Source organism: Centropristis striata, chromosome 11 (assembly GCF_030273125.1).
Source record: "Centropristis striata isolate RG_2023a ecotype Rhode Island chromosome 11, C.striata_1.0, whole genome shotgun sequence".
Lineage (NCBI taxonomy): Eukaryota > Metazoa > Chordata > Actinopteri > Perciformes > Serranidae > Centropristis > Centropristis striata.
Genome location: NC_081527.1, coordinates 23,448,758 through 23,461,308, shown reverse-complemented (window position 1 = coordinate 23,461,308; position 12,551 = coordinate 23,448,758). Strand labels below are relative to the sequence as shown.

General features: G+C 38.1%; 1 protein-coding gene across 2 annotated transcripts in view; it reads right to left on the bottom strand.

Annotated features, from left to right (window-relative positions):
• The window catches only part of zmynd11 (zinc finger, MYND-type containing 11), a 49,454-nt gene that overhangs the window by 16,619 nt on the left and 20,284 nt on the right, over positions 1–12,551 (bottom strand). For both annotated transcript variants that reach the window (XM_059344942.1, XM_059344943.1), the window contains 3 exons: positions 3,421–3,582; positions 1,358–1,435; positions 74–166 (listed from right to left, as the gene is read on the bottom strand). In XM_059344942.1, coding sequence (XP_059200925.1) covers positions 74–166; positions 1,358–1,435; positions 3,421–3,582 — 333 coding nt within the window. The remainder of the gene's footprint in view (positions 1–73; positions 167–1,357; positions 1,436–3,420; positions 3,583–12,551) is intronic.

Sequence of the window (12,551 nt, the reverse complement as noted above, 5' to 3'; positions counted from 1 at the left end):
TAATTAGATGAATACATAGAAGTAAAAACAAAAAAGGTTAGACAGTGATACCAGGGGTGGGCACCATGTTTACCTCGTGGATGTTTGAGACTTCCAGCGCGGTGTGGATCAGCCGTTTGTACATGGGATGTTTAGTGTCTTTGCCTTTTTTGTTCAGGTCCACTGCCTGCAACATAGAGCAGGAATAATGATTTAATACCACTTTATGGAGAGGAGAGGGAGGGGTGAGTAATGAAGCAGGGACACGTGGAGGCTAACGAGTGAGATTTGATAGCATTTTTATAGGGAGCGGTGGGATGAAGGGGAGAACAAGAGAGGTGGAGGAGAAGTAATGAGATTTAACACAACTTTAATAGAGTGGAGGCTGAGGAGAGAGAGGGAGGGAGGGATTGGAAAAGAAATAGTGGAGATGAGAAAGTAGACAGAGATGTTATGGATAAAAGGCAGATGAAGGCTGGGGGAATGGGAGATATTTTTCTGTGAGGGTTACTGTTAGCAGTTTCCTCTTAATTAGGGCTGCAACTAACGATCATTTTCATTATCAATTAATCTGTCGATTATTTAAACGATTAATCGATTAGTTGTTTGGTCAATAAAATGTTGAAAAATATCAATCAGTGTTTCCCAAACCACAAGATGACGTCCTCAAATCTCTTGTTTTGTCCACAAACCAAAGAGATATTCAGTTTATTGTCATAAAGGAACAAAGAAACCAGAAATATTCACATTGAAGAAGCTGAAATCAGAGAATTTGGACTTATTGTCATTAAGAACTGCTCAAACCAATTATCAAAATAGTTGACGATTAATTTAATAATAGATTATTGTTCGACTAATGGAATAAATGTTGCAGCTCTACTCTTAATGCTCCTATAAATGGGCTGCTGTACCAGTTTGAGTGACAGATGTTAAGACACAATACAAACAAATTTGTGCTAGTAACTGTAGCATTCAAATCATGGCAAAGCAATTTGTTGTCACTGCAGGGAATCACTGGCTTGCACTTTCATGCAATGGTGGAAATGTTTCTAACACGCTTTAAACCTCCTGCACTTGAAGAATAATGCAGCTTTTATGACCATCATAATATCAAGAATCCACCCATTCCAACTCAAGTAAAATCAAGCACAATACAACAAAAATGTATCTCACAATATAGCCTAAATCTGCTGAAAATAAATTACAAGACACTGAAAAATGAAAAGACACTGAAAAATGATTCAATACGTCTTTCTGACGAAATATGACTAAAATTAGAGCAAGAGGATTCAGACAACAATCAGCTGTGACGTCACAGAGAGGTTTGATGAGTCGAAGGTGAATATCACCAGAAATAATAGTGCATAGTTGTTCTCACCCTCTCCTTCATTCGCTGGACGATGAAGCGCAGGTATTTACTCATTTCCTGCTTGTTCAGGTTCTTCTTTTTACTGCCCTGCAGGAGGGAAGGAGGAGGAAAGAAGGGAATGTTTAGATTAGGTCTGACATCACACTGGAACATTAATGCTCTGATACACAGAGACACTTAAAATGTGTATTTATTATTGCCTGGTGCAGTACTATCCTCAAACATAACAAAAATGGTGGAAGGGACAAGAAGAACAAGGGAATAAAGACAATGAGAGACGGAGCTAAAAAATAAGTGAGAAAAAAAAGAAGAGACTTAAAAATAATGTTTCAGAAAATAAATTCAGAAAAACAAACAAATAACTGTGTTAAATATAACATTATAATACATTTAATGTATTGTAGGGCTGGGCGATATATCGATATAAAAGATATATTGATATATTTTTAAATGTGATATGGAATTTGACCATATCGCATATATCGACAGTTCAAATTCTTAGAAGGGTTTGTAATATTTAGTGCTTCTGTAATGTTTGTTATTCTTTTCTCATATAAATATATTTATTTCAGAAAGAGATTGGCCTATTTAATTTCATAGGCTATTTTTATTTAAGATATTGTTTTCATTTAAATGTGCTCTTCATGGAGCTTTGATTTTTTTTTTTTTTTTTTAAAGGTACTCCCTTTGTTATACAGTATTTATGTTGACTTACATAAACAGTTTTAAATAAAACTACTTGTGACATGTCATATTTGGCTTTGACTTTGACAAGACATTTGCTCTCACTTTGCGATAAAAATATCGGGATATATATCGTATATCGATACTTAGCCTAAATATATCGGGATATGACTTTTGGTCCATATTGCCCAGCCCTAATGTATTGCCTGGTCAGCCAATATTAGAAAATAGAACTGAGAAAATCAAGAAAAAATACAAATAAAATAAATGGCTAAATAATTATCATACAGCAAGTTTAGTATTAGTCAATTGCTGAACATAAATATAATAATAATAATAATAATAGCTAACACTGAGATAAAGCATTGCTTTGTGCATTATATTTTGTAAAAAAAAAAATCATAATGACCAACATATAAGCCAGTAATAATATCAACAATATAAGTTTAGTCATGGGCCTAAAACTCGCGGCCCGTGGGCCAATTGTGGCCTTCGTGACGATAGTTTGTGGCCCCCACCTTGATATGAAAGTTTCATGTGAGTTTTATATGAATGGCACTTTACCGTGGTGTGTGGAAGGTCCCTTTAATTACTTTTTTTATGGTAATTTTGTGTCTTTTTAAAATAATTTTGTGTCTTTTTTTGGTCATTTTGTGTCTTTTTTGGTCATTTTGTGGCTTTTAGCGAGATCACCGGTGTTACAATAGTGGGGCTAATAGCTACCGCTAACGCTGTAACGGTAGCGTAGCGCTACCGCTATTAGCCCCGGTACCGTAACGCCGGTGATCTCGCTACGAGGCGGGGGACAGCGGAGCCGCCGAGAGACCTTTCGCCTTTTCAACTTTCGCTCTAAACTATTTAAAACACCATCTGCAGCTAAAGAGAGTTTCGCGTCTGCTGCAGCCATGTTGGATCCGTAAGAAAACTACAAGCTTCCGTCTGCCGGATAGTACGCGTCATCGTCTTGCCGTCCCTCCCCGCTCTGTGATTGGATCCCTAAAACAGGGCTAAGAAAGCTCTCTGGTTTCCAGACCCCTTGGCAGTTCGAAATGAAATTGAGTGCGCAAGGCAGTCTGGGTATACCCAGGCTAGGCTTTTTGGGTCATTTTGTGTCTTTTTAAAATAATTTTGTGTCTTTATTGGTAATTCTGTGTCTTTTTTGGGGTCATTTGGGTTTTTTTTTTAAAAAGTAATTTATTTTTTTCTGTCATTTTGTGTCTTTTTGGGTCATTTTGTGTCTTTCTTTTGGTCATTTTGATACTGCCTGCAGCGGCCCCCAGGTAATCTGAGTTTGAGACCCCTGAGTTAAGTGACACATCAGGCTCTAATCATTAACAAACATATATCAGGCGGTTTAGAGAACACACACTTTCTGATTGACCACCTACCCTGCAGACGACACACTGCCAGTGGGATCCTCCGTCTCTGGGCTTGTAGTCCTCCGACAGACACTTGAGGTGGTAAACCCGGAAGCAGTTGTCACATGCGAGGACGTCTCCCGGTAGGTGACACTCGAAGCAGTACCAGTCGTGGCTCTCTGCCTCCCACTCCTGCAGGGTAAGACACAGCAGAGCACAAGTTTGGGTGACCCCCCCCTCCAACCCGCGGACCGCAGCGGGGGGAGGAAATAACCTTCTTCATCCTCAGTTCTTAATTAAAAACCAGCTCAGAGATGCAGATTTACGATCACTGGACTCCTGGGAGCGTTTCAGGTTCAATCCCACACAGCTGAACTCACCCTCCTCACTCAGTGAAACACAAGAAAAATCATCCAGATGCCTGAAAATTACTTTGGCCATGCTTCTTCTGTGATTATGAATTTGTTGGGAATTTGCATAAAGTGTGTATGATCACTCTGATGCTGTTTGAATTGATTACTCTTGGGAAAAGATTGAGTTGCAAAAAGGTACCAGGTTAAAAAAAAAAAAAAAAAAATATATATATATATATATATATATATATATATATATATATAAGTAGCTGCAAGATAGCCAAAAAATATGATCTGCTGCAGATCCCAAATGCATTAATCCAACAAATCCTGGTACTACACGTTAATAAATTCCAAGGTAAATTTCAAGGCAAAGATATGTAGAATTTCATTGAAATTGTACACAAAGCACCCTACATTCAAATTAAATAAAGGTGGAAAAAAACACCAAACAGTCCCAATCTGAATGTTTTATTTTCACTTTCCTCCTGAGTGTGAGTATGGAAATAAACCAAGTGGAACAAGGAAGAGTGAAGAAACTGAAGTGATTTTTGAAAAGCTAATTTAACCCGGTCGCACTGACCTGAGCAGCAGCAGGTGCTGATGGCACTGTGCCACAACATTACTAATTCAAAATGTGAACCAGCTAAGAGGATATGACATTTTTTTTACCCTTCTATAAAAATAGGCTTTTCAGCAAAAGACACGCCTTTCTCTTCTTGTGGCTTAGTGCTAACCAAAATGGAATTGTACTGTTGCCAAACTCAGCTCTGATTAAAAAACAGCTATTGAATCCTTTCCAGGAAAATTCTCATTTCAAAAGTAATTATTGAGCGTCACAGGGAGGAAAATGGATTCTACTGACCTTAGACCAACAACATATTTACTACAGCAACAACATGTAGTTATGTATAATGTGGACGTTTGTGCAAATAGCACACTCCTCATAAAACCACTGTTAAAAAAAAAATGTTTATGTTACCTGCAAAAACTAATATGCATTTCACCAGGCAGTGCTTGATGGATTCTAATGACATTTCTGGTACCTCTTTGGGTAATCACTGGCTGGACTGACTTTAGGGCTGGATATCCAACCTCAATAATTATTGATCCAGATCAGATATGTGTCTGAAGCACAAAGTATCAGAAATTGTAAATACAAAATCATTATGACTTTTGTTTTCTACAGGTAGTTACTGGTTGTGTCGTCAAGCCAAGTTTTAGACTATTTTATAAAGTCAAAGGTCTTGTATTGATGCAGAATTAACTCCTAAGAACGTTGACCTCTTTTTAACGTCTTCTGAATCAGCCACGATGCCTCCAGTGAAACATCACTCTGGGTGAGGATGTTGTTTTGTTTACATCCTTTCATTTATACTTTTTATTGGAGGTAACTTTTTGGATAAAATGTACTTGTCAGAGTAGTTTTATGCAACATACTTTTTACTTTTACTTTGGTGACTGGTGAATTAAAACTTAGGCTTACTCTGTGCAAGGCTTGTGTGTTTGTGCAGCATTTAGGGTTTCACTTATAGCCACCCTGAATCCACAAGCTGTGTGCCTTTTTTACTGTTGATTTGCACCACAACCCAAGATGCCTTCAACCCAGTTAGGCTTGTTGTCAATGTTGTTCAGTATCTTGTTTCACATAACTGTGCCAGAGTTGAATAACCTGCCTATTGGCTGAGAAATTAGCTGCAGTTTTAGACTAAGGTAGTATAGCCTCCTCCCCACAGCTCCACAGATATCTGAACTTTAGATTTCCTCTTCAACGCATGTCAGTCAGTATTCAGATGTGAAAAATTAGGTACTTTCATTGCATGCATCCCAGGTATCTGCATAGGAACACATTTTAGCCCTTTCAACAGAATTTGTCTGGTCTTTCTTTCGGCTTAGATGCAAGTAAAAAAAAGATTAGCTTAATTTTGTGCGTGTGTGTATATATATATATATATATATATATATATATATATATATTCTATAATGCTACTTATATTTTGCTATGTTCTGCTCATTACTTTTATTTTTTACCCATTTTTTATTCAATGCTCAATCTGTTTATTTCAGTATTTCAAACATACTTTCTAAATTGAGAAAGTTTAAGGATTTATTAGTTTGTGGCTTAATTTGCCTTCATTTATGTTTTTTTTGGTAAAGATTTAAGTTATTCATGTTTTAGTTAAAAGGGATATTGTTTGGCAGTATTTGAATTTGCACATTGCTATTTTAGAATTTGTCTATTTGATTATGTCCATGCTCGGATTATCGAAACAATAAATCAGAAGTTCTCAGTACTTGAGTCAGGGCCGGGTCTAGACAGGCATGTATGAGGGGGCAGCCACAAATCTTGAGGGGGCATTGTGCTCCAGCACCTTTTACCATGTCTAACTGACAAATTCACTCACTCGGATGCAGGTACACTGAACAAGTGCCTTGTAAAGTACTGTGGTCTCAAATGCTTAACACACTTATTTTATTGTAGTTATTGTTGTTACACTAACAATATATGAACTTGGGTTGCTGTTAGTTGTATGTCCTACCCTCAACCTAAACTGACTGCACTTTGTCAGGGCTCTACCCTAAGACCTGCCCAACTTGGGTGTCCCTATGAAGACTAGCTTCTGTTGGGTTAGCCCTTAGGGTCACTGAGGCACTCAAACCTCCTGACCACGATAAGGTGGCAATCCCTCAGGAGGATGTTTTTGTATTTTTTTTTTTTTTTTTTGTATTTTTTTTTTTTTATAATACAAATTACTATTACTATTATTTTTTTATTTTTATTATTACTATTATTTTTTTATTTTTATAATACAAATTACTTTTTTCGACATAGGCTACTCTGTCCTAGCTGCAAATTTGGGCTGGGGCACAATAAATGGAGCTTTGCCAGTGACAACTGATACAATACAATTGCTCAAAATGGGCAAAAGATTCTCCGTACAGGAGGCCAGAGAAGCTTTTCATGATGATGTAGAGGAAGAGGATACAGAATATGAGGATCACATTTCTGAAAAGTCAGAGTCGGACAGTGATTTTGAAGAAGATGATGAGATTTAGCATCAGCTAGTTGCAAAATGAAGACAAACCACAAGGCTAGCAACCCCGGCACCAAACAGTGAGCAGTGGTGAGCCCCTGTCAGCAGCTAGCAAGTGAAGAAATTTGGATGTCAAAAAATGGAATGGTCTTTTTGCCCAAGAAATGATCCACCATGCATGGCTTCCAATGTGATAAGAATACAAAAACAGCCAACACAGATGGCAATTACTCGTGCAGGACATTTGACATGACCTGAAAGGGTTAAATCTCTAATATAACTAAAATAAAATTGTAAATTTGTTGAATGTTTTCAACTCTCTTTTTTAAATTACATTTTTCTTAAAAAAACAAACAAAAACGAGTAGCACTTTAATGCAAAAATATGATCTAACAAAGGTAAGGGGCAAATATTAATCATGTATGCTGTTTATATTGCTTGTAATTGGGATGAAGTAAACATCTGTAGAGTATTTTAACATAAAATTGTTTGATTGTGTTGAATTAAAAACCAAAAAATGCAGCGGGTCCACCAGACCCGCAAACACTGGCTGAGTAACAAAAATATGAACAGAACACAAGGGTTAAGTATGTCACTACACAAAACACAATGAACGAGTTTAACAGAGCTCCTTTGCTTCGCATTCGCAGTTTACTGCTGCAAGCTGCTATTAGAAACCTGACACTGGCTCATTTGCATACTGAAGGGTGATTGGAAGTTGGGCAGACAGCTATCCCTCACAGCGAGCCGGCAGCAGACCGATACACTGAGCAGAGCGAAAAGGGGAGATGGAGCGGAGGCGAGAAACATGACACAAGAAACAACTTGATATATTTTATATTTGAGGGGGCAAGCAAGACATTAAGACATTAAGAAGTGGAGCGGAGGAGAGAGGCATGAGATAATAAAAATATATGAAATATAATATATTTTGGGGGATTTAGTTTGAGGGGGCACAACATTTATTTGAGGGGGCCAGGCCCCCTCTTGCCCCTGCCTAGACCCGGCCCTGACTTGAGTAGTTTTTCACTGAATTCTTTCTTACTCTTACTCAAGTAATAATTTGGATGACTACTTTTTACTTCTACTTGAGTCACATTATTCTAAAGTAACAATACTCTTACTTGAGTACAGTTTTTGGTTACTCTACCCACCTCTGCTTTCTATATGTGCCACATACAAATTTCTATCTTACTCATTGTATTTTTGAGCTCATTATAGCCCAAGAAGATATTGGTACCAAAACGCAGGTATTGTAGCCAAATCCACAATGTGAATAATACTGAAATAATGTCATTCTGCTTTTATTCTGTTATAATTTAAAGTTAATGGAGTGACTGTGTTCTTGGCTGGATGGTACTGAATGGATGAGAGAAGTGGAAAATCTGACAACGTATTCAATGTATTGCTGAGTCCTAATCCACACATGCTGCAGTAGTAGTTTTCATTAAAGGGTTCAAGTGAAGGGCACAGCGACGGGAAGTACGAACCGCTACAAATTCAACTACTTATCAACCTGTCAGGAGTCCAACTCCTCCCACTCACAGTCTGGACCGGCTCAGTAGGGGAGAGAAGGAGAGTCGTGACTGAGTGCTGCTGAGTGAAAGCAAGAAAAAAAGTCTTTCTTAATCTTTTCTCCATGTGTTCATGTGCTGCTGGTTGGGTTTGAGCTGGAGGAAGCACGCTGGATTTAGCTTATAATTGCAGTGATAATAAGGTGATCTTTTAGTGGGAGTCTAGTTGTGCAACGCTGTGATCTGATCACAGAAGAACTTCTTCTCAGGGAATATATTTAAATAAATCAGCCTCATATGCGGGCGAAGGACGCACACTGCAGCAGCAAAATGCAGATTTAAACGAGGACTTGAGCCCCTCCGTCGGATGTGTAGGGGTGAAAGAAGCCCAAACGAAACCATAAATAGTCATAGAGGACAAAAGGATTGAGGACAGCTCTGACATTCACGCTGGCAGCCACTGTCGCTGCAACACCAAACGGCCTGATCAGAAGCAGAGGCCTGGAGGAAGAGCTGCACACTCTGAAATCCAGGAGTCCATTGGAGGCCATTTAAACCCTCTGAACCCCAACAAGCTCTGCTCACATTTTACTCACTGTGGCCTTGGTTTTTTTTACTACAATATAGAAAATATATAAGTCCTGCAGCTCTTTGGAATCATCAAGAAATGAGACCAACAAGAATGTCTTTTGTGCAAAAAAAGCTCAAGTTGAATTTCACTGATAACTTATTGGAAAAAAATAAATTATATATATATATAATTTATTTTTTTCCAATAAATATATAATATATATATATATATATATATACACACACACACACGCACACACACAAAAAACACTTTTCCAAGTGCCAACAAGTGTCAAGAATGTTGGGGGGAAAATAGCTCCTCATGCTATAAATTATTCAATTATTTGCATGTTTTCCAGCCACTCCTGTCCTCTCCTCTCTGCTCTGTGTAAACAGACTTTACAGTTTCTTTCTATGATAAACAGAGTATTTTGGCAACTTTTTTGAAGAAAACATTCTTTTAAAACTCACCAGTTTGTTTTACAGAAAATCTTTAAGTATATTCTGATGAACATTATTATTGTGGCCTGGATATCATAACATGACACTTTCAATTACTTGATAATTTATTGTACAGTAAAGATTATATATATATATATATATATATATATAAATAAGAATAATTCTAAGTAAATCAATTATTGTAAATGCATTATTGTATAGGTTTGCATCAACACAGAAGCTAAGTAAATAAATAAAAAGTTAACTATTACTTATTATGGAGAAGAGGTGGGATTAAATAAGTTGCACTTCTTCCCACTCCTTTTCGAATACGCATACTATATGAATTAATGTTCCCATTTCTTTTTGCTTACATTTTTTTTTTTTTGCATTTCTCTGTATGGTACTTTAGCTGTTTTGTCTTTTTTATTTATTTTTATTATTCATATATTCAAAATAAACTTTGTATCAAAATAAGCCCTAATATCATATATTCATTCACAACCACATTTTCCCTCCAAAAAGGGCCATCTGGACACAGACCGGGTCCTCGCTGAGTGCAACACATATTCCCAAACAAACACAAGTGAAGGAGGGAAATTTCGAGGGTTTTTACAATTAAAGCTCATCTCGATGTGAATGTGCTCTGAGAATCCATCCACAGATTCCTCAAAGGGACTTCTACTTTTCAGAGCGTAACAGTCTCTTCACCCACACAAACACTCGGCGATATAGAAATGGTCCTTGTGTTCTGTCGAATGTCAAGAGGCACTTCACTATTGTTGGGCTGAAAGACAAGTGGCTGACTTCAAAAAGGCTGGAGCTGTCTGAGCCAAGGACACGGTGTCTGTGGTTCCACAGCACAGTGAGTTTCCACAGCGGTGTGGGTAGAACTGGGCCCAGGGAAAACAGACGTTATTACAGAGACAAAATGTTTCAGACCAAAAAATAAGATTGTTTTCCAAGTCCCTGGAAATGTAAGATTTTATAAACTAGAGTAAAATTTTTAAAAAGGTAATCCCTTTACTTCTACCAGGAATAAACTCCAAAGCAAAGTCAGAGAATCCACTTTTTGTGTTTGAATCATTTGTGTAAACATGCCGTGTGCTTTCTGGAGGGAGAAATGGACCCTCGACTAAAAGCTGCCAACAAGGGCAGGGACTTGGCCAGCAACAGGAGGAGGAGCCGAGGCAGCCAGAGAGTTGGCTGCCTTTAGCCATCTTCCCACTGCTTCGCTCCTCTGGTTAACAGCTCTGCACTGTCCGTGTCAAGCTGGGACACGCCAGAGTGCTGAGCGAGGCTGAGCGGCAGGGTTAGCATGCCTTCCAATGACCGACACTGAAACAGCCCCCAGGATCCTGCTGCTTCCACAGGTAAACTGCTTCACTTGTGGAGGTTTTTTTTAGAGCAACACAAATCAAAGACTGTGCTGCAATCAAGTGTGCACTTCATGATTTTGGCAGCTTCTTGCCTGGAGTTCACAAAAAAAACCATTAAAGCAGAATGCATCAAACTCAGACCATATTTGCAAAAATCAAAGTTTATCAATTTGAACATAAAATGCACCGTCTTTGTGCGGTTTTTGATTGAATATATGTCAGAAAAGTTTGCAAAAATTGCATTCTGTTTTATTAATGTTTTAGACATTGGCCCTAATGCAGCAACCAGGCGGCAATCTCCGTGTCTGAGCATGGAGGCAAACCAGGAAGTGCCTTAAGCTGCATTCTACCGAAAATTCCAGCAGGGGGCACTAAGTTTGGCTGCAAAAAAAATATGCCCATTCATTTTAGTGCAAAATTTGAAAACTTTTCACTTGATTTAATACCTCAGAAAAATTTTTCAGGACAACACTATGGTCTCAATCTCTAGTAAAAAATCTTCTTCAAGACTATTTGATGTCAATAGTTCTAATAATGGCCCCATTTAGAAGAAAATAGAAGATAAAGAATTGTATGATTTGGGGCGTTTCTACCTTTGATTGACAGGTCACTAACAAGGCGAGCCGTCATCAGGAGAGATGCAGAGCAATGCGTATCCACGGCAACGTGTCAATAAAGTTATATATAACGTTATATAGATAGAAAAGAGGACGTTTACTGATTTGGTCTCATATCTTTGAGCCTTTCACTGTATTTTTTCTTAATGACAGTTTATTTGAACGTTTTGTTCAGTAAAATGTCTTGTTCAGTGTTTGGTTGGACTAACAGACACTCCAAGGAGTCGCTGCTCAATTTTCTGAGGTCAGTAACATACATTTTGTTTTTGTTTTTTGCTATCCAAAACTAACATCCCAGTTAATGCTCCAGTTAATGCTAACATGAATTAGCAGCGGCTTCTCTCAGTCAGGTTGAGGTGTAGAGAGGCTGTAGTCAGTGATCAGATCCCTCTCCTCCTCCACAGTCCAGATATGGTCTGCTCCCCGCATCAGAAACAAGATGGCGACGCGAGATGGCGACGAGTGTAACGCTGAACTCAATGCTTCCAACGGGCCACAAACCAATGGGTGACGTCACGGTGACAAAGTCCATTATTTATATACAGTCTATGGCAGGCACCACTTGTACAAACAGATTCATTTGTAAGTGGCTTGTACGAGTAATTGACAACTTTTGTCATATTTGAATTTTCTTCTTTTTTAAAAAAAATATTTTTTTAGGCATTCTATAGCTTTATTTGATAGTGGAAATATTCAGAATGAAGGGGGGAGACAGAGGGGAAGACATATGGGAAAGGGCTCCGAGCTGAATTCGAACCCGGGCCTCCCCCTTGCGAGGACTGAGCCTCTATGGTATGCCCTCCACCAGGTGTGCCACCGGGGACACTCTTCTTCTTTTTTCACAATTTACGAGTCCAGACCTGTTGTCATACGATTTATTTTTTACTAATGGATTATACATTCCATTACTTAAAAGCAATTTTGAGTTTGAAAAATCCTGTATAAATTACAAATCATAAAGTAAGAGAAAGTTATGGATGAGGCTCGGGTTGTCAAAAAAGTATCGATACTGAAAAGTTGTATCCGGATACAATACTCATTTTCAAAAGTATCGATACTCAGAATAGAGGACAATGCACTTTCTCAACACTGTGTGACTGAATAATTCTGTGCACTTTCCAGTTTCAGACATTTTGTGACAGGTGCAGCTGCTGAGAATACAGCATTTCAACAGTGTAATGTTCATGTTAACTGGTTTGGCTAGTGTCATTTAGTTTATTGTTATGTGTGTAAAGCATAGCCAAGGAAGGAA